The 25733-nt window shown below is 39.9% G+C and overlaps 2 protein-coding genes across 2 annotated transcripts in view; one reads left to right on the top strand and one right to left on the bottom strand.

Annotated features, from left to right (window-relative positions):
* Positions 1-24624, top strand: part of LOC139740404 (uncharacterized) — a 125294-nt gene extending 100670 nt beyond the window's left edge. The window contains exons 6-7 of the mRNA XM_071650999.1: positions 17615-17832; positions 24416-24624. Coding sequence (XP_071507100.1) covers positions 17615-17832; positions 24416-24624 — 427 coding nt within the window. The remainder of the gene's footprint in view (positions 1-17614; positions 17833-24415) is intronic.
* The window catches only part of LOC139741008 (twist-related protein 2-like), a 41019-nt gene that overhangs the window by 4226 nt on the left and 11060 nt on the right, over positions 1-25733 (bottom strand). The window lies entirely within an intron of this gene.

Below are 25733 nucleotides of genomic sequence, written 5' to 3'. Positions count from 1 at the left end.
CATTGGGCCTTGCCTATCCAGTCATATCGCTATATGACTGTCTGTGAAAGTCACGACGACAAGATATATACGCTCAATCTGCAGTCATTACGATCTTATTAGGCCGAGCGGCCATAATTCACTCGCCCCGATCTCACGACGAACATAAATCTCGTCTGTCGCGAGACCCTACTGTCAAGCGGCGTGACCTCGATCAAGAGCCCGCGGTAACTGCCCCATCAATCTCAGAGGAGATTTCTGCGGAGAGCACATGCGATCCACCATAAAAACCTGGCACTTGGGGGACGCAGAAAACCACGCAGAGTTTTCTTCTTGTTTTCGCTTTTATTTGCCTACGAATTCACCCCAACACCTCATAACGTGTTCCCATGATATGGAATTCTTGCGGGGTGACTGTTCAATCAACAAGGTATTGCACAGACAACTCATCGAACGTGTATTCCTTTGGAAAGCAATATAATACACATATACTTCTTTTGACATGCATCCACGTATCTACACATCTTATCTCTCTGTTGATGCGCGCATGCATATCATTTTGTCTATCTGTCTGTCTGCGTCTGTCTGGCTGGTCATCTCTACCTCTCTATTGCGTGTGTATACGTATGTCTATTTGAAATGGATAATCACCAGACAACAACACAAAAGATCAAGAAAAAGGACACCTACAACTGAGCAAAGGTCAACTAAAGTACACTGCTCTCTAGTGGGTCTTTCAAAGGCCACATTGATCATGTGACTCTGAGCTTTGTGACATTCCCCCTACAGTACGTAGCTGTAATGAATAACAATCGAATATTTGTATTGTTACGTGACAACCAGGTCTTTTTGTTATTATTCTCCTTCATTAAATTCTTCTTAATTCTATTCATCTCCCTTCTCTTCTTTTAGTTCTTCAATTGTGAACGTCCCCACAGGACGAACTCAATATTTTCTTTTTGTAACTTCGTCAAAATTTCATGGAGATGAGGCATTTGTTTTCATGATTTTATTTGAAATGATCCCCTCCCATTTACTATAGGGAACATTCTCTGTTAACTGAAGTATAGAACTTTTATTCTTATGCACAGAGATGAGTAATGGGCAAGGCACACATTATTTTCACCAAGAAAAACTACGAATGAAAATAAGGAGAAGATAATGTTGTCAAATAAAATGTGGAAACTCAACACACATTCTAGATGCTCTGAGGATTAACGGTCATGTTTGAATAATTGCTACAGCAATAAAAACAAAGTGAATGCAAGGTCTCTCTAGTAATGAGTGTTAGTTTCAGTATTAACTGAACACGATAAAGTTAAGCTAGTTAGGTCCCCTACAATGTAACGAATTGCAAATGAGTTGTGCAAACAATTAGACACAACCCAAAACAGGATGTCACGTTCCACTTAAGAATACTCATCAATATAGATGCAAACTGGACGCACCATTTCATCTCCCAAATGCGGGCTGTAGTTGCAGAATCGAAACTGCCAATTAATGACGAATCCAAACAGAGGCAGGATGAAGCGGAGAAAAGCGAATGCATGCAATGTGGCAAGAGTCGGTCTCAATGTCCGTCAAGTGTGCTGATGTTCGTCAAATAGGGAGAAGGCTGGTAAAGAAAGATTGAAAAGGGAAGGGAGGAGGCAGCGGGATGTCATCATGCTCACCAATCTTCAAAATTCGACGTTTATCTCGCTGGAAAATATAGGCATCTCGGAAATTCAATGTGCTTTTTACTCACGCAGGCCGATTCTCACCAAGAGTCGTTTTAAGGCTACAGCCTTACCCGTAACCTACAATTGTTATCATTATTATTTTCTTTTTTATGAACGATTAAGCATGGCATAACACCAGGGCTCATGTATTTTCCTTCAATGCATCTCACTCGAGCTTTTTTTCCCTCTCACCACCATACCCAAAACTCTTGTAGTATCCGAAAAGTAGGTTTCACCGGGTACCAAACGCAAAACACACATCTTTTGTACAGAAATTCGGGTGCTGGTCGTTATTCCGAAGGTTCGCTATTCCGAAGGTTCGTTATTCCGAAGGGTCGTTAATCCGAAACACGCAAATTCCCTATACCTAGAGGTTCGTTAATCCGAAAATGAAAAAGGGTTCGTTAATCCGAAAATTTGTGGCGTTATTCCGAAGGTTCGTTACTCCGAAGATTAGTTAATCCGAAAATGAAATTCGGAACAATGAACCTTCGGAATAACGAATCTTAGGAATAAAGAGCCTTCGGAATAACGAACCTTCGGAATAACGAGCTGTAACCAGAAATTCAGCAGTTATTTAAATTATGAACAAAAATCCCTACGGAAAATCATTGTAATATATGAGACTTGCGCCACTTAGGAGTCACGTCGTATGTGGCAGGGAGGGAACGAATAGCTATGGGAGGTAATTCAACCAACAACTGACTAACGATGATCCAGAAAATCACGTGGGTAAAAATGGTTGAAAGCAGACAGTAACATCAACCGCCTCCATTTCAAGTTTGTCTACGGAGAGCCCAGACGTATTATCTGACTGATAATGCAGGACAAGGCTTAAACGATAAGAAATGTATGAACTACATCTTGCAGTTGCCTTGTAATTTACCAGTTCGGTAGGATCTGAACGTTTGATATTCAACTTAAACCATTCCATACTGAATTCTGAAATCCCCATAGACTTATTACACAAGCCACCAGGTTCCCGCATGGAACGGGTTAACGGTGTTGTCATCTATACAACGCTACGACTGATCACATCCAACCATGTTCCAAGACTCTGCTACAAGTAACACAGGCGAAGGCAAAAATTTCCGCCATGTTTTGAATGAATGTACCCAATCAGATACCCCTCCCCCCTTTTCAATGATGATTTTCCTGATCAATAAAGTTGCTTAGAAACACAACCGTATTTGTAGGGCCTACTTCGATTTTTTCTAAAATCTAACTGTAGGTGCCAATTCAGATGGGACGCCTGCAGGACAACATAAATGGAAGTTTCAGAGTGAACAGGGTCATTGACTGACACAAAGGCAAAGAAACAGAATAGAACAAAACAAAACAAAACAAAACAAAACAAAACATCACAACATTAGACAATAGGTCACAATGCAAAGTAAACATAGAAGATTTCGTTTTTCTGGAAACATCGCCAACGAGCGATTCGCTACCCAACACGTACGTCAGTTGAAGCAGAACGAGCTTCAGAAGAGTGCTAAGTGCCTTTCAGAGAACAATCACCCAATCACCTCGGTTATTTCGGAGGATATCTACAGAGATTTCCGTCAGAAGCTCCGATAATCTTGAATGTTTCCTGATTCCTCCCTTCTTCGGATTCCCTATTCCCCTATTCCCGCGGATGGATCAACCTGCTCAAACAAGAAACGCTCGTGAATCATTGTGAGAAATTTTCGTCTTGGTTGAGAGTCCCAAGTCTCCTCCCATTGACGTGCCACCCGAAGCCGGAGGAGTGGCAGAGCCATTAGTGTCGCTGTTCTGGGGAAACGGCTCTTCCGGTTCCTGAATCCGTCGTTCCCAGCTGAACCTCGACAACGTTACCGAGGATCATCGTAAATCATCCCCTTTCTACTGCAGCAATGATGTGGAAATGTTCACCTGTTGTTTTCATCATCTACGTGCATATAAGAATTCCTACCTGAGATATTACTATCGTAAACACTCAAAACAAAAGCCCACCGGGCTTTTCCGACATGATACTGATTATTCAAACAGCCAGACTATGGGTTGCTCATTTCATTTTGGATACATGTATATCTGTCTGTTACAAAATGTTTTGAAGCGTCATGTTTGAAACAGTTGTCCGTATAAAGGACATCTTTGCGATATCCAAATGTGATATCGTGAGGATATTAAAATCTATGCTGAAAGGTGAATACATTCAACCAGAGACTCATCTTTTTCGCTTTTGCCACACCATCATAACAAGAAGCAAAAGGGGATGACCAGTGGCTTTACCACACACTTATCACTCGGCAGCCATTGGTCTGACGCCTCTGTGATACTCAGAAAGAGGGGCCGAGGAAAATGTCTGCCGCCCGCGTAGTCCTTGTCACGAATACCTTGCGCCTCGACCTCCATGCAGCTCTTCTCATCATCACCTGTGCTCGCTTCTTACGATGCAGCTAGTGCGACAGACGCGCTCTTGTTTGGACTGAAAACCCGCACGGTTCTCGCCCAACGGTAGAGAAAATAAACACGAGGGGGCTCGCAAACATCGCGCTCACAACCAAGACATAACTACGCACTCTCACCCGCTATTGATATACATCTTCATAACACTGTTTAAAGGTGGGCATTCATATCGTCTGTCAGAAGTAATATCGTCCCATGGCATCCAAGTACCAGTGTGCCTGTACGTCCATGGGATGGGGAACTGGTGTGATGCAAATACGCAGCAAATACGAAATTCCTTTTCGTCTGTTTGCTGTTAGAAAGTTATCATCTCTATAGCAACGACTTTGCAGATACCGTATGGTAAATCATTGGTAATGTTTTGGCCGTGGTGTATGCTCTTCAGAGCATCCATCTTGATGTTAACACTCAATCACCGGAATCATTTTCGTGCAAGAACGTTACATTGTGCACCATCTCCCGATCCCTATGGAGTATTCCCGTCTCGCTCTCCGCTGATGGCCCCGCAAAGTCACTCGGCGTACGGTTATCACACAGAGCAAAATCAATATGAAAAAGTAATGTATATAAGGGCAATTCCACATATCATTTTCATACATAGAAGGGACTAATATAGGTCTACACAAGGAATAAGTAACACGTCGAGTAAATGCGTTCTTTTCATAAACATGATTTTTGTGGAATACAGTTTGTATTTCCTTTAAATTGTTACATTGCTGTGACTTCACGAATTTTTGTAGTCTTTGCATCCAGCTATACGGTGATGGCACATGGATTTGACCAAATCTTCAAGGTATAGTCCGCTTTCCCTCAGATTTTACTGACCTGTTATCATTTTTGCATTCACCGACTATACATTAATGTGTTTGGGGTCAATTCCTCTTTAAAAATAAAACACAGGTATACAAGACTAGTGCGGCTCCGTGATCGGAAACAGCTGAAGCCTGGGGTAACAAAACAAGAGGGTACTAGTGAGCAAACGTGAGTACCATTTATGTGAATCCAGGGCCCTGATCATTCATACAGAGTATAGAAGCACTTTGATGAAACTGACGGGGGTGGTGCAATAGACACAAACAGATTTATAGGTCTACAGGCATCTAAACATCCCAAATCAGACTGGTCTTGTGTTTCTACAGCTCAGATTATACGAGGAAATTTTCATCTGGCGAATCCACGTCGGCAAATCTAGCACTTGACGAGACCCTACATCGCCTCTCCCACGAGAATTGTCCCCCTGTAGTCGCCCACGACTTCTTGGCGGAAAACCGCTTTGATCACCAGAGAGTCCTGCTCGAAGAGAGCCTTCGGTTTAAATAATCGCTGCCAGAATGAATAGGAAAAATGGATTCCATTCAAATATGACCGCTCAAAATCGTCAAGACATTCAGATTTCCGAGCGCGGTGTATCACACGCGCGCGCGTTGGTTTGTTTTTGACGTGTGATGTTCTTTCTCGTAGTCGGGACATTGTACGAGGCGTTCAGAAGTGATTAATCAATCGTCTATTCTGACATCTGAGGACTCGCAAGGGACACAAGGGGAAGAGGAGGCTTGGAAAAAGCCGACTTATTTACTTGTTGATGACACCGGAATCTTCTTCCTTTGCGGACATTTACCAAGGATCAATTGTGATTACCATCACGTCAAGATAGGTAATTACGACGTTTTGATAAGTGAGTGTGTGGGTCCTAAAGTTTATGCGAGGGAGAATACAGCATCAGGATCATAAACTGATCATTATACTAGCGGACTAAAAGCGCCGTCGTGATTGCGACGTCCTGTTATCATGGTTTCTATAGCAACAGTCAAGTGTCACATGTAGCTAATTCTTTGTTCTCCTGACCATCTGCCGAAGATACAGTCATTCACGTTCATTGACGGTCCGGGATGCTGCTGGAGAGTATATCTCTCCGCTGCTACAACGTTAGAACATCTGATTACTTTCCAGTTTGTCTCTACACACAGCAACAAAGTTTTAACTATAACCAAAAGATAATAGTTTGTATTTTTCTGCTTTCGTCTAATCCACACAATATAACCAGGGGGTGGAGAGTATTCAATACAGAGCCATTCCCGTTGGGTCATCACGCCTCCATTGCCCGTCGATTATGTTGACCAGTCTCATACAATATTTATCACACAGCACTTCTAAACCTTTCAATCTAACTACTAGTATTATCCAGTGTTAAAATGCACTTGGAAGCCATTCTGGTTTTTAGGTCATCCACCACACACAAATCATAATCACTTAAAGTATTGCTGGGAAAGTCAGTAGGAGATTTAGTGTATTGATAAAAGACTGCCATTCTTCTTTGTCACTGACTCCTTTGTTGTAAATAATATTTGTTCTTTCTGGGCAACGTCTAGGAGATTTTTTTTCTAATTTTGAGAAGATGTACGGTCTCCATGGAGATTCTTATATATCATATATTTTTCTATCCGTAAAGTATTTCATATATGTCTGTAAATTCCAGAATAAAACCCCTATTTTGGAATCTTTCCAGGCTTACTTAAAAAATAATAAAGAAATGGAATATAGAATTTCCAAAAAGAAAGGTAAACTTGCTAGTCACTTTCAAAAATGGAGGTTTGACATTTAATTTGAAACTGTATACTTTTTCTACAAGGTATTTTTGTAAAATTTGATATGTAATGTTTTAAGTATCCATTTTTGTTATGCTGCACTTTTCTATTATGTGATTCTGTAATTCATTTGATTCTTTATTCTTTGCTGTAAATGGCATTAATTTTTTACCAATAAATACTGAATGAAAAAAAAAATGTTGTCCGGCCTGTCACAGTATAGGAGGGTTCCTTCATTCAAACACGATGGTGAGAGGGGTGATCCCCTGAACCATGGATCAACAACATGCAGCTCCATGCTCAAACCATGGAGCTACGTAGCTTATCTCCAACGCCATTTTAATAGGAGAGGTAGATGCGGGTATCAAAGACGCATTTGTCACAAACGTGCTGGCAATACACAGTCCGCAAATTGTCAAGTTTCGCCACCAATGAGCTCTCAATTAAAAGTCTGGGTGAGGAAGACAATTTTGATTCGTGGCAAGTTCATTCTCTCGGTTTTTTTCCCTCTCTCCGTCTTTCCCCCTCTCGTTCAAAGTCTCCCCAGAGACGAGATTTCGATGCGCGCAGACTGACGAGTGTCTGTGCCAATTTACCCGCGATACAAGGCGGGGGATTCTAGTGCTGAAGAACTGGAAACCACGAGTACAGAGTACGAGAAAATTATAATCCCTCTTGCTCGTTAAAAACTGTAGGCCTACACTCTTCGATCCAGTCCTTTCTTTCATGATAAAGGGTGTGTACAGTTCTGGTTGAGGTGAGGATTTAGCTTTAAACGTTCTGCGAGATATTCAGAAACCACTCTATGAAATGTCAAAGAGCATCCAATTCTAAGGGGTATCAAAAGTTTATTTGAAGAAAATTGTTTTTGACACGGCTGAGATATCCAAAAACAAGGTGAAACAAAGAGATCCTAATAAAAGGCGTGGCCTGTCACCTTTTATTATTATCACTTTTTTGGATATCTCAGCCATTTGAAAACCAATTTTCATCAAATAAACGTTGAATTCTTCTTAAAATCATATGCTCTTTCATATTTCATTAGAGGTTTCTCATTATCTCACTTACGAATGTTCAAAACATGAATCGCCACGTCAACCAGTACTGTACAGTTCCTTTAAAAGTTGAAGACTGACTGTTCAGATGAATATTATCAACAGTCTAGCTAGTGTCATCCTGCCAATGAATTCTGAGCAGCAACCGACAAATTTTATCAGCAAAAAAAAAAAAAAATCGCTACAGATTTGTTCTGAAAGGATTACGCAAATATAAAAATGCAAAATGAAAGAACCCTACAGACCATCTGAGTTCACACCAGCTGTGTCTAAGCTACAGGTCTAGCTTTCACTAGCATGCTAGAGTATCCACTAATAGTATGAGATACACATTGCACAGATGTAACATAATTTTTGTTATCAGCAAGATATGGTAATCCTCGTAGGCTGAATTCAGAAAGTATAAACGGTGCCTGTAAACAATGGTTTAAGACACGGTATTCCCTGTTTGTTTGTTTTTTTTTTTTTCTAAAAGGAGATAAAGAATAAGTGTACTAGTGTGCATGTCCGTTGATGTCTCGGGTCAAACGATCAGCAGTGACGGGACCTGTATTTCACATCCTTTCTAACAATGTGATTTTTATCATCAGGTTGTAGTAGTGTAAGGCTTTTGGATCAAAATGGATAACGGGTTTGTAGAGAACACGCATACAATCAAATCGGTCATTTCGATAGCAACTTCCGGTGCGTTGAACTTTTCCACGCAGCTTCTGAAACACCTGTGTCTACGCCAGTGGTAATTGGGCCCTCTCCCTATACCAATCCACTAATTCCTATCGCCTCTCTCCCCATCAAATTCATCTCATTATACAACGCCATATTACAGGCACGGCCGGAGTGCGAGGCCGCCGGAAAACCCCCGCTCCGTAAATGATTTGTTTTGGTCACCTCCTGTTTGAATACTGTCTCCTTCTAGAATGACGAAGGAAAACATCGACCGCTGAGGTGATCCTCGGGTGTGCAGAACCTCGACTGGATGCCAATTTATCGTCAGGAGACCACTTACAAACCTCTTCGAATTTGACGTTACATTACACGAATATCTATATACATGTACGTTGATTGGTGACTTTTTCTCAGCGATAAATTCATGAGATGAATGCGATGAAATGATGAAAAGTTTCGTTGAATCTAATGATAAAAAAGACACATATGGATTCTGTACCTCAACATTCTCAACGTATCTCCAATTAGCCCTGTGCACATCAATGCCTCTTGATCTAAACCGTTACTCATTGCGAGAATGAGAGAGAAAGAAACGTGTATGTATTCAAATTTTGCCTTTAAACAGAACTGCAATGCAGACTCCAGATATAATCAGTGTTGAATGCAACATGTCACGAGACCATAATTGCTGTGATTTGTGAGATGTCTCTTCTTCATGATTATCTGTTCACTTTATATCATAAGCAAAAGACAATAGAGCAACGACGGTTTTCACACAGCAGTGGCTACCCACTGCCAAACGGCAGTGGGTATGAGAGACAGTTTCAGAGATCAAACAAATCCACTGAAGGTTGTTTTCAATATTTGGAACATTGTCCAGCATCCAGTTGAGACAAGGTGGCCAGTGACTTTAATACGACATCAAAGAAGCATCTTAAAACATTTCACTGTTAGACGTCAACAATAAGCAGTTAGATACTTTGGTGAGGAATGAGGATACACGAAGTCGTCCGCAAAGATGGCGCTGGTGGCCGCGGAGAAGGCAATGTTATGATTGCGTGCAAAGCGTCTCGGATCGCGTGTTGATTTTACCTTGGAGACGAACTCAAAACGACCAGCTTCCAGGAAATGCTTGGCATCACGTGACCGAATGTTCCATCGAAGGGAAACCATTCTTGCAAACAACTTGTTGATGTACAGGATATACAGAGACTGACAAGGTGATCCTTCGGTGTCTTTATAGTGGTGTCGTGTAAAGAATCACACCAGAACTATTCTTTCGTGAACAGACTGTTTGTCAGACCCTGCAACACTCTGGCACGAATGTGAATCAACAGGACAGTCACTGCGCTCTAGAATTGCGGATTTGGTTGGACTTTCCTCAGATTGCGCTGTATTCAGTCCTAAAAGGCCGTATTAAGAATCAATTCCAAATGTCAATTCAAAAACAATAATCACCTGGTATGCGTTTAGTTAATTCTAGCGTTTGAACTTACTGTTCATAGAGCTCAAATCTTCGACAAACTGACTTGTTTATCGACGTTTACTACATACTATGGGAACGCCTTTGTGTCACAAGGTCATAGACGATAGACTCTGTTCCTCATTAGCAATGCTTGAGAACAAATGCTATAGATTGTTCTTCCATGCAGTGAAAACTCATCCCACGCACTGTATCTAATATGCAAATGAATTCGCGACCAATGACAATTAATTTTAATTTAACCCTATAAAGCCCAAGGGGGGGGGGGGGGACATTGTGCCCACTACCATATTTTTGCTTGCCACTCCTACACCTCTAACCTGATTTCAACCAAATTTGGTGACTTTTCCTAAAATCTTATTGCGAACATTTTGACATATAATTTAGATATGTCCGATATTCCTGGTTGCCATGGCAACTGCAAACTGACAACCATGTTAGTCAGATTTTGCATGATTTTCTGTTTCAATTTCAGTTAACAATGTAATTATGGATAAAAGGGGGTTTTCTTGGTTGTAATTTGCTGAAGGACCGAAATGTGAAGTAATTATTGTTGAGAATTACCCTGAAATGGTCTTCTTATTATTTCCTTCATTTTTTATATTACATAGGCATGAAACAATAGATATAATAGAAATAATCGAAAATATAGCATTTTTCAAAGAGTACCTTTTATTTTGTGTTATCTTCACACAAGCTTTGACTGTAATATCATTTATTTATCATAATATCCATCTGCAAACTCAAAATGTCAATATTTTGGAAATATGAAATGTGATATCAATATATGTACCCATTCCAAGCAATACATTATAGGTTTCATATATTTCATTATATTGTAATGAATTGCGCCCCCGTATGTTGACCTTGAGAAATTTCAACCATGACAAATAGTGAAGGTTGACTTGCTCTTCCTTTGTAGTAAATATGAAAATGATTGATATGAAATAAAAACATATATACTGGGGATAAAGAAATAGAAAATACATGATTTTAACGTATTTCCTATGTATTTCTTTATATTTTGGGAAATAGCGCCCTCAGTGGGTGACCTTGAGAAATTTCAAATGTTAGGTCATGTAGAGCATGAGTTGCTTTACCCATGTGCCAAATATGACGGTCATACATCATATAATGAAGAAGTTATGTAGGGGGGCACAATGTCCCCCCCCCCCCCCCTTGGGCCTGGAAGGGGTCAAAATAGCTTGGGCTTTATAGGGTTAATGATACATTTGGCTTAATCTGATATCAGCAGTTTTGATCTGTATTGTAACTTTAAATGCTATGTATGTTAATGACGTCATGTTTCGTTCATTCAAAGATGGCTGTCTCTTGGTGCACAGTAAGTTACCCGCCACCATGCTCACCTGATAACTAATGATAAAGAGTGCGAGAGAAAAACAACAACAAAGTTCTACAGAGCTTGTATCATACCATGAGCCAAAAACAATGGAGAAATACATACAGGATACATGTCCTTCATGATAAGTGCCTTCAATACACCCAAAAAAAAAAAAAAACCGGTTAAAAAACAAAAATGCTGCCTCTGATATGCAGCACAAAAAAAAAAATGGTGTCATTGTGTAGGACGGTTTCCGCGAGTTTTCGAACTCCACCTAAACTTGAAGGTTAATTGCCGCCAGACGATGAAAACTATCCGTGGTTGTAAGAAGCGCTTCCAGATGAGTAAGCTTCAGTCTCACCGTTTGTCGAATACATCACAGTGATTGTTGTGACTAATAGTCGAAGAGGTATTTGAGTGGAAATGACTTTATGTTCACCGACCTTCACCACTTATGGAGGCTAACTTTTAGCGAGTCAAGCTTGCAGGCCAGGCAGTCTTTATACCCGTTGTTAGAACTGCGTCTCTCATCGATGCACAAGTTCCCGATAAACATTGACAATTTACGATCTCAAGACCTAGGGGTAACAACAGATGAATAAGCTCTTCGGAAACACCAACTATGCCCAACAACGATGTCCGAAATACAACATAATGATTACAGTGCAAGAACTAATTCCATGACACAACATGATCACTGGAAGTATACTCAATAACCTTATACATTTAATTCAAACAGATCGTATCTTGCCCAGTTGTAATAAAAATAAAAATAAGCATAAAAAACAATCGAGCACACCTTTAAGCTTTACTGCTTATTTAAAAGTACATGTTATGTGCCAACACAAAACTGGTCCTTTACACGGTAAACTGAAACCATAGTTATTGCAAATTGATGAAACGAGTATGACGCAACAAGATCATTCACATCGAATTTCTGTTCAAATTTCAGGGTGTCTTGTTTGTGTTTAATTCATCAATTGGCTCAAAAAGCATCTCACGTTCCACCAGCGGAGGATGTGGCTGTTGAGCACATAATGCAAACACGATAAAACATTGTAAAACTGTTAAACATGACTACAAGACAATGTTGCCAACGGATCAAACGGCTTCGGAATCTTAACATTTATCATTTACTAATCATTTTTATTTTTCATTCTAAAAGGGATGTACGGAGGTTGACTGAAACTTTGGATCTTTAAAGGAGAAGTCCACTTTAATAGACATGTGGATTGAGTGAATGCAACAATATTAGTAGAACACATCAGTGAAAGTTTGGGGAAAATCCGGCAATCCGTTCAAATGTTATGAATTTTTAAAGTATCTGTGCAACCACTGCTGGATGAGGAGACTACTATAGTGTACGATGTTACATGCGTAGAACGATATAAGGAAAATAAAAAGAAAATTTCACAAAACTTTACTCTTTGAATAAAGTGCACATTTCTTCGACTTGTCACTGACGTATGTTTAGGGTAATATTATTCCCCCTGCCTTCTGAAAGGGAGAAGTCGAGTGTTCTTTTGCTATGCGAGAAAAGTAAAAATATGTTGAATTTTCTTTAGACTTTTTTTATATCGTTGTACACATGTGACATTACAAGCTATAGTAGTCTTCTTATCCAGTCGTGACTGAGCAAAAACTTCAAAAATTCATAACTTTTGAACGGATTGTCCGATTTTCCTTAAACTCTCATTGAATTGTTCTACTAATATTGCCGCATTCACTCAGCCCACATGTCTGTGAAGGTGAACTTGTCCTTTAATTCAAAATCGCCGACAGAATTGCAACAAAAAGGCATTGCAATACAATTTTATTTCCCCGAACTATGTACATGATGTAATTCTAACAGTCCCAGAATGCCCCTATGTGCGCCAGCCATAGTCTTGTGGTTTAAGTCGAAATATTTGAGAATTTCCTCGGCTCTTTGGAATAACGTTGAAAATAAACTTTATACTTTCCGTCAACAGCATTCAGACTCTTAACGTTTTCTCCGTAAATACATTTATAAAACCATACACTCAAAGCGAAAAAAGTGGCTATTCTTGAATTTTAAAATGGTTTAGATTTACCAGACATCCTCCCATGGATTCAAACCAACATTTGATCGGGAGATCACACCGTTTACATTAATTTTAGTCAATGGATTTTAATCAAATGTTGCACCATACATTAGCATACATTTACTATCTGATTGCCTGATCAATACTTCGGGAATGCTGTTGTTGCCGATTTGCTGACTGACTGAGGTTCAGGTTTGCCTTCTGCGAGCGACATGTGACAGACAACGATATATGCAAGCGCCCTCCGCCGTTCAAGTTGAAAACATAAAAACCCTTTTATTTGTTTTACCATGCGGAGAAGCCATGCAGCACCAACTTTTCTTTCATTTTTTTTTTGTGTACCTATATGTATGTATTTGTTAATATCAATACGTCATATTGTTGGTATAAAGGATATAAGCATTCCTATATGCATATATATATATATATATATATATATATATACATATATATATATACATATATATATATATATATATATATATATATATATATATGGGCAAGTCCAAGATAATGTCCCCTCAGATGCTCAAAATTCATCTTGATTTAATAAAAAAGTTATTGATATCATGTTGTAGCCAAAGAGTCAAATTATATATTTCCAGCAAAGAAAATATTGAATTATGCAAATTTATGCAAGAAATATGGCCCTAATATGCATAAATTAAAAACAAACCTTACGTATGGGACAAATTAAAAATAATCATCTAAAATCAGTTGGATTTGTCCTTGATCTAGTTCCTTTATGGGCATGATCCCTGTATGAGCTAGTATAATTTCTGATTGGTAAGACAAGGTCAGCACATTGATTATGCAAATTATGCACTTTCCCAGAATGAAGTGTCCCATACGTAAGGATTTGAGTATGTTTTTTAAAGTTTTTTCTTAAGATTTCTAACATTGACCAATCATACTTTAGGAAGTTCTAATTTATTCATTTTAACTCCAGATTAGCAAAACTAAATGTGGAAATTCAATTAGTCCTTAATCTTATAACTAATTAAAGTTTGCTTACGTATGGGACAAATGCCTTACGTATGGGACATTACATACAAAGTGAATGGGAAAACCGCCTTTTGACATGGATGTTATACATGTATGTCCTTACATTTTTTTGGTTAATGGTTATCTTTGCACCTACTCTGAAGGATATGTCTATATATCTGCCTCTCCTACTCAGTTGACCTCGGGGAGAGTGTAAGAACAGCATTATTGACTCATTTTATGGTTAAGAAATGAAAATGAAGAATATTCATCATACTTGTATTTTCTTATTTTCATTACAGGCTGTGCAGCATGGTCTTCAATTAACATACATCCTTTTAACATTTTGATATTGGACATTTTCTTAATTCAGTTATCATTTTCAACTTTACCTCTCTACAAAATGACTTTGTCCGAGAGAATGGGATTCTCAGAGTGTCATTTTAGGTGCAGTACACTGTTCAGCATGTACTACAGGCTGTACAGCCTCAAAAGAGAAATCAAAACAATTGTGCTTGTTGCGCTCATCAATGACATTACATGTCTTACTGAAAAAGAAAAATCACTTGAGGTGACAGCAGGTAACTTTGTCATTACTAGACTTAATAGCAAAGGAAAAAGCCCTACCAGAATACTTTTTATTTTGATATGATGTTTAATATTTCAATTGCACACCCTCAGAATATGTCATGACTTATCAAGGTCATGAACATGATTTCTGAAAATCCTGTAAAATGAAGACTATAGTTTACATTTGCCATGAACCACAATATCAATACTGGTTCTGTGGTTGGAGTGCTAAAAGCACAAATTACACAAACAAATAGGGAATTCAATTTTCTTTTCAATTTTGTGTTTGAAGAGACAGATGTGCTCTGAGACACCTTCATCAACTCATACTTACTTTGTGCCCCACATCTACACAATTATCAACATGCATTGCAATCTGATAGTGTATGATCAAATGAGGTTACTAGAATTTATCAAAATTGTAAATTTCATATCACTGAGATACTTAAGTGTTTCAAATCTAGAATTACATCTTCTCAAGATTTGAATGTACAAATGATAATCTTTCCTGTATCACTACACAAGCATGTATGTAAGTACAAAGTATAAACACAAATTTTGTCATCTTTGGTTTCATAGACCTGAAACCAAGCAATTTGAAAAAAAAAGCCAGCATCGGTACATACATTCTTCTATCTCTTTGTTCTACCACGGCTTTCAGAATCTAAAAGTTTCATTAAAATTTGATTGATTTTGCAGAAGCTAAAATTCACATGGCAAAACATGATTACAGAGCAAAATGAATTACTCTTGTTGTTGTTGTGTTTTGTGCTGCATTTCAAACAATTATAAAGCTTTATAAAAACTTCGACAATTTGCAAGGTAAGCCTAGAACTACTGAAAGTACCCACTTCAAACTGTATTTGCAAATTACACTGTACATGACATTTGATTTTACAGCTGAAATTATCAAGACTATAAATTAGTCATGGTACACGTGTATGCATGCTACATCAAGGTCGCAAGCTAGAATTCGCACATTTTTTTTTTCATTTGATAAAAAATATTGACAAGAGTAAGTAATGGGCTAGAAATAGAGTGTCAGTATATACTGTATCCGTATGTGTAGACATCATGAGGACAGTGTTAATACATGACGGAATCCAAACTAAGACATTTAATTGTAAATTGGTAATTACTTTTATTTGCCTTATTTTAGCTTTTGTTAGGTACCTGAACCAGGAAAGTACCACTTAGAAGTCTATTTCATTTGTTACATGTTGTAGTATGATTTGTGGAACTGAATATGACACTATGGGGAAATTTAAAGTCATTCCCATGAATACACTTGTGCACTAAAGACAAATGTCCCATACGTAAGTTGAACCATGTCCCATACGTAAGGTGTACTTTCGTTAATTAAACCAACTTCATGAAAATACGCCATATTCTTTTGCAGTGAAACTTTGCTGAAAGATACTTCAGTATTGTACCTTTCTTCACTTCTAAACAGAACTTGATCAGTACGGTACTTTCAGAGAACTTTCAATTCAAACTTTATTTTGAAAAATCCAGTTTTTCTCTGGTCCCATACGTAAGTTGCCATATTTTTCTTAATAAAATAATTAACCCAAGGTCAAATGACATCAAACTTAAACACAATATTCTTCTCAGGGCTACCAGTCCTCCTGATGATAAACAGTAAAATCCAAGTGCTCCTTCATTACTTTTAAGTGGTTTGAAATCTCTGAATGTCCCATACGTAAGGTGCGCGATATCTTGGACTTGCCCATATATATAATATACAATATGCATACATGCATACATGCATACATATTAGGATTAACGTATCAAAAACAAAGCAACACAGCAAATTAGTAAATACGACATAACACCATCACTTTCCCCAAATCCATGTATAGGCTCCTATAAAGGTAAACGTTACTATGTGTGGGTGCAAATGGCTGGTTGGGAGTATGTGTCATACTTTCCTGGACATCGCTGCCTAATTGACCCAACTCGTAAAGAAGTGGACAATGCAAGAGAGACAAAAGAACCACAAGAAGGAATGGTATTCATATCAGCATTTCATTCAAGTGTAAATAGGTCATACAGGCTATCAAAAGAAAGCGCGAAAGATGTCTGCGTTGAATGAGCGGAATATGACCAATTGCAAAGGCAGATGGATCGTACATCCGGGAAAGGGTTATAGGGGAAGAGAAAACAACAACACGATAAACAGTACAGGAAGTACTAGCATCTCTCTTCTTACGCCAGCTACTGCCCACTCTAAGATCATTGTTAGGGATTCTCTGTAAATGACAGGAAGCGAAAACGTGTTTCTTTGTGGACTAAATTCAGGGCACTATTTTACTGCCCTCAAGTTGACTCCCATTTCTAGAGAATCACTATAGTATCATAGGAGGTGTATATTATGCACTATAATGTGCTGACCACTCGTATTCCTATTTGAGGGACAAAGTTAAAACGAATAAACATATGAAATAGCACTAGGACCACTTTTGAATGTAGACGAATAACATCACTTAAATGTAAGATCAAACGAGAAAACCCTTCACTTGAAAGCTACATAGAACTTGGATGAAAAGAGTCCTTGGAATACTGATCTGTCTATCCTTGATTTAACTTACAGAAGAGAATATAGGAGGAGGAGGAGAAGAAGATGGGAAAAATAGACGAGAAAGGGAAGGAAAGGAGCAGAAAGATCAGAAATCATCATTTGGAAGGATCCAATTGTTTCCAAACGCATCTTGTGTTGGACCGTCGTCGATAAAGATTAACCATAGAACTCGACAGCCTGTTCTTTGATTCCTTGAGCTTAAAGTCTCCGGTGGTAGGTGGAACGGTCTCGGGGAGTGAACGAACCTCCTCGAGAGTTCAGCCGTACTTCTCGCGCGGAAGCACACGAATGAGCGCGTGCAGGATACACGGTCCCTTGCCTCGCTTCTTCCCCACCGACATGGCAGCCAACCGCGAGCCGAGCCGCAGAGGAAGTGAGCTGAGCTGTTTGACTTGACGAAGAAGACAAAGTGACAATTCAGGGCGGTTTTGAAGGACTACCGTCATGACCAAATTGGTCAGAACAGAACTCTCCTTTTGTGACCTTGTTCCAAAACCAGCGGATCATACCACGACCGGTCAATTTGACACTGCCATTCGCCAACTCACTTCATTAAGAGCTGAGGAAGTACAGAATTGTGCGTCAAGCATCAAGGAATCGTAGGATGACTTGTGCGATTGACGGAGAGAGAAAAAAATATGTAGAGTGAAGGGGAGGCAGAGGGGGAGATGGAGAGGGAGCGAGGAGACGCCAGACATAACAAGACAGACAGAAATGCGTAGTAAGAGAGTGGCAGACACTCGACTGAACATGATGGAGAGAAACAGGAGGAAATGAAGTATAAAGACTGAGAGAAAGATTACAGAAACCGAGAGAGACGGGAGAGTAGATAAAGCGGAATCCCAAGATACTTGCGTCATCCAAAGATGTGGAGGAGACAGGAGGTGGGAAGGGAAGCAGAGGGAGAGGGGGTAAAGGAGGGGGATGCCTTGTGCTCCTTTGTTTATCCTGTGAGGTATACATACATGGTGGGGATTGATGAGACACACAGGCGTGAATTCTTGGTTGGGTTTCCCCCTGCATGCATACCAGAGGTCGAAGCAGAGAAGGGGAACGAGGTCTTCGGTGGTATTCTCCACACCCTTTCTTTCTGGAACCCCTCTCCATCTCTTCATGATTATTAGGGTTAACCATCAGTCACAAAGACAAACGAGGGAGGTTTCAAAGAGCAATCATGGAGATATCTGGTTGGGTACAAGTTCGTTATTCTGGAGGTTCGTTATTCCGAAGATTCGTTAATCCGAAACAAAATAAGGTTGGTAATTCCGAAAGTTCGTTAGTATGCACCTTCTTATCATTTTCCCTTATATGAATCCTCGTAATAACACCACAAATGTCCGGTTTAGCGAATCCTCTATTCTAGAATTAACAAACGTTTAGGTATGCGAGATTAGTGTGTTTCGGGATAATGAACCTTCGTAATTACGAGCATCTCCCATCTGGTCGTTATTGAAAAATTCCCTAATCGGGGAGGCTTGACGTGTCATATTCTCTTGACTGGACATGAAGTGATGTTTGCATCCTGCAGAAACACAGTGACTCGGTAACTGTGGAATATCACCAAGACCGTCATCACATTTTACATATAGGCCTACTTTGTTAAATGCCAATGTGTACAAAAACCTCTCAGAGTGTAAGGTCTTCCACAATCAGTGTTGGTGAGTAATAGAGAAATGTGAACGTTGCAGTTGAGAGTTTGTTTTATTTACAAACGTCCGAGATATTAAAACGGTTTCCAAATTTGAACTTGATTGAGTAAGATCGGTATGACGTCCTTAGTTTGAGTATCGTAACATCCGATCGTTTCTATGTTTAAGATTGTGCAATCAAACAACTGTTTATTTTCATCTTACATGCCGTGAGTGTATTTGACATGTTCATGGCTCAGTCGTGACGTATGATATTTTAGTTTCTATAACTATAATCATCACTTCTTTACGCAAACATGTTTGTTATTGGTTTGAATTCGCGTCTTCCGCTCAGATCATTTGTAGAAAACTAAACCTACGAGATGACAAAGCTATAATACCAATCCAGTTGAATGCCACCTTTACTTTGCGAGTTTGGGTTTTTGAGACAAAACAAAACAAAACGAATCAATTGTCACCCCTAAGGGAAGTTTGATAATGGTTGATATTTGTGGACAGGGGGAATTAAGGCTGCAAATGCATAATCATTTTTTTTTTCTCTTCGCACCAGTAAACCAGGCGTGAAAATCTAGGCAATTGAAATGACAACCCTAAACTGTGGATTCCTGGCTAATCTGACTTGGACCATGGGGCTACAAGCAATCTTGGACAGAGCACACGGTAAAGGCACCCGCCCTTCAAGTTCTCCATTGACAATCTGTCTCCCATGGCGCCAAACTGTAATCCCTCATTTTCCAATCGCGGTGTAGGCCTAAACTGGCATGACTGGTGGTGGGTGTTTATTCCTGAAGAAAGCTCGCACGGCGTATGATTAATGTTTTCTGCAAAACTGGTCACAAAAACCACCTCGTAAATTTCAGTCTCACGGAAGCAATTGTTTAACGGCGGGCTTCATCTTGAACACATCGAAGACCAGCTTACCTCTTTCTCTCTCTTTCTCTCTAATCAGCCTTGACCGTGATGTCCATTCATTATGCGCAGTTGAACAGATATGGCACATCCTTAAAGGCTGTGCACCCAACAAAGTCCAATGACTTTCCTAGCAGGAACTCGAAATGTTTTTTTTTTTCTTATGTTTTTGCTTGATTGTGATTTTTTTTCGATAATCTCCAGTAATCATTAGAAATTATCATGGAAAGTGTTATGAAGCTGATTCAAACAAATCATAATGGCTATGACATAGCGCATTATTCCCTATCAGGCACTGCCGCATTTAAATGTAAATACACCTCGCTATTCTTAGCATCCAGAGGCGCTTGACAGTAACCCTGCTGGTAACATCTCCTGTAACAACATAGCAACAAACGAACAAACCCTGAACAAACTAAACACGGCGCAATATTCGAAGACTTACGTTTAAATGCTGTGAACACGGACAGTTAACAGTGCAACTATTTACTGATATCAATGAAATGAAGATCGTTCGCTGCAATATTTAGACTTTACCGTGATAGTCAAGGGTTAACCCACGAAGTACACTTGACTGCTCCTACTATCGAGATACCATACGCCAATGTTAGAACAAAATTACACGGCTTGATCTCATCAAATGAACACATCTGACATGATTGGAATACGAGTTGTCAAATATTAAAGATTAATGTCACTGTCTACTTGGGGAGAAGCCCAAACAGTAGTTTAGGAATACAATGTACCACTGTCGACCCTTGGAAAAGGAGAGGGCAAGATACCATTCACCCTTGGTAAGTAGGATAGGCTTATGAGAGCCTTGGTTTTTATGCACTTTGAGGCAGTCTTGAGCCTTTTCCAATGACTATCACTTGACCCCAGTCATCTCTGGATACATCCAATATCAGTTTGTGAAACAGTGATGGTAGAGAGAGAGGGGAAAAAAAGAGGGGGGGGGGGTTCACACCTTAGGAAAAAAAAAACCGACCCTACTCCTGTGATTCCTTGCTGTCGCTGGATGTCATGCATCACATTTTATTTGCATGTATAGTTGTCGAATATAGTCATTTGTCTAGTGGTCAGTCTTTGAGAAATTCGATTTTACAACCAACTTTACCACCACGATCGTCACCAGCCCTAATAACTAAACAACAATGATGACGAAACAAAATGCCTACATGATTTTCGCGACTTCCACAAGGGTGAAACCTGGACCGGCTGCCTACTAGTGTGCATACGCCTTGACGGAGACACCTTTCATGCCAAGTAGGAAAGTGACAGCCAACACTATTGTTGAATGACAGACCATGGGGTTAGTGTTTTAGCTCCGTGAACAGGTACGCCTCACACTGTCCTGGCAAGGAGGTGTCCACACCCCTGGCCCTGGGGATCACTATTAGCTGATGGTACACACTGCACGGATGGTCAGACCAGGAGAGGTGCCACTGGACTATGGAGCCAGAATGAGATGTGCTCTAGCTCCATGGTCAGACCACCGAAGATACACTACAAAAGGGTAAGCTAGTAAACCCAAGGCAGTGAGGTGTCTCACAACCCCTGCCCGAGGTAAATTACATTGAGTCTGACCATGGAGCTAAGAGCTACAGGGTCTGACTAACTAAAAATTACATGTAGGTCCTACAATCCAAAGAGAGTCGGACTACGACAGGTAACCACACTTTGGTCAGACTGGCTGAATGTGCACACTACATTGGAGTCATACTATAAACTGAAGGTACGTCAAGTGAGGTTCAAAAAGGGAGATGGGATAGAGATCCACCTCCCTGGTTCAGACCCACAAGAGGTGTGCCCCTCAAGAAGTGGAAACGAAGTTTTAAGTCATCGTATGTTACTCCTGTTCATACGTCCCTCTATTTTCTATTTCCTTGTCTTTTCTTCAGGCGTCAAAATATCACTTTTTCCCCACAGCTATCTTTTGTTTCTCTTGGCATGCTTCTGCCGAAGATCGCTGTTTCTGTTTCTGTTGTGCATTCTTGTCTGCTATTTTGTCTTCAGTTTGTTAGTCTTGTCCAACCCGTTTTGTCCTGTACAACCTTTTCTTCAGTAGTTATCTTGTTGTCTAGTCCTGTTTCATGTTTGTTCACATCTATGAAAGTGTATATCTGGTAATCTAATTTTCAGTGGGCTTCCAGACTTCTTCCACTTTGTTATTTTTTTTGTATCTAAGATGATTCAATTTATCTTTCCATCGATGTTCTTTTTCAGAGGGGCCCACACACTACAAGCTCTGTCTTTTTAGCGGGTCCCTCCATTTTTCGCACTTTATGCAACGGTATACATGTACTTCACTTTGATCACTTCTGTTTCTTTTGTACTATACTATATGTATGACTACTGTAATAGGTCCTCAAGTGTTGTACAGTCTTTTCACTTCTCTATGTTCTATTTACCTCATTCTCTGTTACCAAAAGAAGTGAAACATATGTTTTGTCGAAAAATGAAATAAAGTTTGAATTGAATTTGAATTGAAAATGATACCAAAATTCTTCCAACAGCTTCTCAGAGGAGTACAGGTCTGACCGACTAAGCACCAAATGATTCTCTTAAATGTGAATATGGTATTCAAAATGACATATCAAACTCTCACTAAATCTATTTTTGTAAATTCCTATCAATAATATCCCGTACAATCATAACAACAATAAAAACTAATGCACTTTACCTTTAAAGCCATGTTCAAGAATTTTATGTGAATTTCAACAAGAGAAGCAGCAACAAGAGCATCCACGGAATTAAGAACAACGACAACAACTACCACTACTACAGCGACTACTACTTCTACTACTACTACTACTATACTACTACACAAGTTCGACATGCCTTGCTTACGATGTCGTTTTCCCCCTTTAAACCCCGCGGGTAAGCCGTGAAATTAATCACCACCTCGCTCACACATACTCGTAACCTGGTTAGCATGGCGGCTAAATTGGGTCTCCGCTCTAATGGGTCCCGTGGGATTATGGGATACCTTTAATTATGACATTACCGCCTCCAGAAATCACGACAGGTCAACGCGCCGTTTATCACTCCAGTCACTTCAACATTCCGGGTTCAAAGGTCATTTGATTGTCAAAAAGCATGGCGGTATCGCTATTCTCGTGCGTTTCAGGAGTGTTCTTGGCCAATTTGGAAGTGTATGTTTTACAGACTTTTCAGCTGAAGTCTCGAATAATATTGTCCCATACAACCATGGCACAACTCAGTTTTGCAAAACTTTTTTTGCTCATCTATGCCCTGCACTCCTAGTTAAATATCTCGCAATGTTGACTCATGTAGTTATATGAAGATGTAGCGGTATATATGAAAAAATAGAAATAGATATGCTGACTTTGTCACGATCAGCTAAAAATCCTGCTGTCGATGTTGTGTTGGTGCGAACCAAAATATCAAATCAACTGTTTTTGGGTTGATCATGACAGAAGTTCCTTCTTGCTTATAGTCTAGAGGGAGTCAAAACGACCAAATTCCTTTTCTGTTTCAAGGTTTCATCGATAAACTCTAACTACTTGATCTCAGTAACATAGGCCTAGGCCTATATGGGAAATTCTCTGTCAATTATAGTCTTCGAAATCACTTTTCTAAAGTTACAATGACATGTCCTAATTGTGTGAGGCATCATACACGATATACCATTACTTCAAAGCTGCATTACAAGTAAATCGCAGTAAAGATACAGTATTAAAACAGGTGAACATTTTCGATCCCAGACATCGTTGATTATTATTGCCGACGCAGTATTGTAAGGAATGCCAGGGAGGGTAATTGTATAACTACTTAAGCTTACACTGGACGCGCATCAATCAAGCGAGAAGCCCGTGAAAATAATTTCTGTCGGAGAGGCAGCAGGTGTAGTGAAATCAAAGCTTGAGAAATATTTGGCCTCTAAAAAACTCCGGCTCGAAAATTAATGCTTTCCCCGGTCTTGTCCCCGATGATAAATCTTGAGCAAACATTACGCGATATATCGGGATGCCCCGGGCACGAATGCGTTGAAACAATAACTGCATCCAAGCTAAAGGATCCGAGACCGAAGCAAATTTGACAGTCAGAGTGGAGGAACTGTAACACGACAAGCGAAGCTCTCGGGTAACACGTCCAGCTTTGTAGGGACTATTCCCGCGGTAATCCTGCCGTCTTTGATGTCAGATTTACGATTTTAGTCGAGATTTCACGAAAATTACCCCTTGGATCATAGCGCCAGGGAATACAGGGTTTGAGAAAAAAATAAGAAAGAAAAAATGGGCCAACGACCATGCCGTCAATGCCGGCCTACCCAGCTCCAAGAATTGATAGCTATCAATTTTGTCACAAATTGTTATGGGAAACTGGGACAACTTCCTATTTTTACGACCCCCGATCGCTGTGGGTAATTCCCAGGACCCAGCTCCAGGGTAGAGCATTTCACCGAATACAAGCTCCACCACCAAGACCAGGGATCTCTCCTCATCTTCTCCCTCAATCAATGCAGCTCCCTCCTCCATCTATGCTCCCCAATCCGCCGTCCTCCCCGCATTAGAGAGAGCGGGAGAATTCGAGCCGAGATTATGTCTAGCGATGACGGCCCGCCTTCCGCCACTCACTCCTGACCCCGCCGCGCCCCATGGCCCGACTCGCGGGGGCATGACAAACGAAGAACGTTTGACGTGATAAAACCTAACCAAAACTCACCAGAGGATGCTTTCTGCCAGTTCAGTTCGTCTATTTGCTCCGCTGTAAATCCAGCTCATGGTGGAACAAACCGCAATGCCCTAATTTGTGACATCGAACCCAAAGAACGAGATGAGTTGGTATCATCTCTGATTGTGACGTCATAGACTGGAGTCACAAGTTTATTCAAAACTCTCACCCTGATTAGACTCGTGCTCCAGGATTTAAAAGCAGAGGGTGGATGTGGTACTCCATGCTTGCGTGTAAAGCTTGTAAGGGACTGAAGAACAGACTCGCATACCAGTTCGAAACAACTTCCAGCAAGGCATCACAGTGTCAGCTGTTGGTAGTTATTTCGCTGACCTTCTTCGTTTACTAACGCTCCTCATACCTTCCTGCCCAGCAAAAATTGGCTTGTTTCCATCCTGGTATCGTTCTCTTTATTAACATGTTTGACACGTGGGTTTCTTTCAATGCTGAATATTTTTATTCGCTCTTCGTGGGGAAATTAAAGCAGTAGCAATAACGACGATGACAACAGCAATGATTTCGCCAGTACCCATAAGTATTTGCTAGTTCCATCTTTAAGAGAATGATAAGTAACCCCCCTCCCACGTAAACACACACTCACACATACACAAGCTTGCAAATGGGTCTTTGTATATGCAGTCATATACACGCTATCGTAAACAGATCCTAAACCTTAGCCTTAGGCGATAAACAACCAGAACATGTCCCTTTGATAAATAATTAGGAGGGGGCTCATCTTCATAACAATATTTGAAAAGGAAAATGCCGCGTGATATCGTGTGTTACTATCATCATCATTATCATTTCTCACAACTCGATGTTTTCGGATTGAACTAAACACTCCAATGTCAAAGCGACTGTCAAAAAGCCTAGAACAAAGAAAGAGATGGCATTTTGCAAGATTATATCAGTGGGTGGATTCTCTCGGAGTTCAGCGTCAGTACTAAAGAAGTTATCCTTAAGATGGGAAGATAAGATATATTATCATCAATATTTCTGTTATCATTATCATCATCAT

Source organism: Diadema antillarum, unplaced genomic scaffold (assembly GCF_040938485.1).
Source record: "Diadema antillarum isolate AM-2024a unplaced genomic scaffold, OU_Dant_1.0 scf00000030, whole genome shotgun sequence".
Classification (NCBI taxonomy): domain Eukaryota; kingdom Metazoa; phylum Echinodermata; class Echinoidea; order Diadematoida; family Diadematidae; genus Diadema; species Diadema antillarum.
The sequence above is the reverse complement of the archived record's forward strand: the minus strand, read 5'-3'. Positions and strand labels throughout refer to the sequence as shown.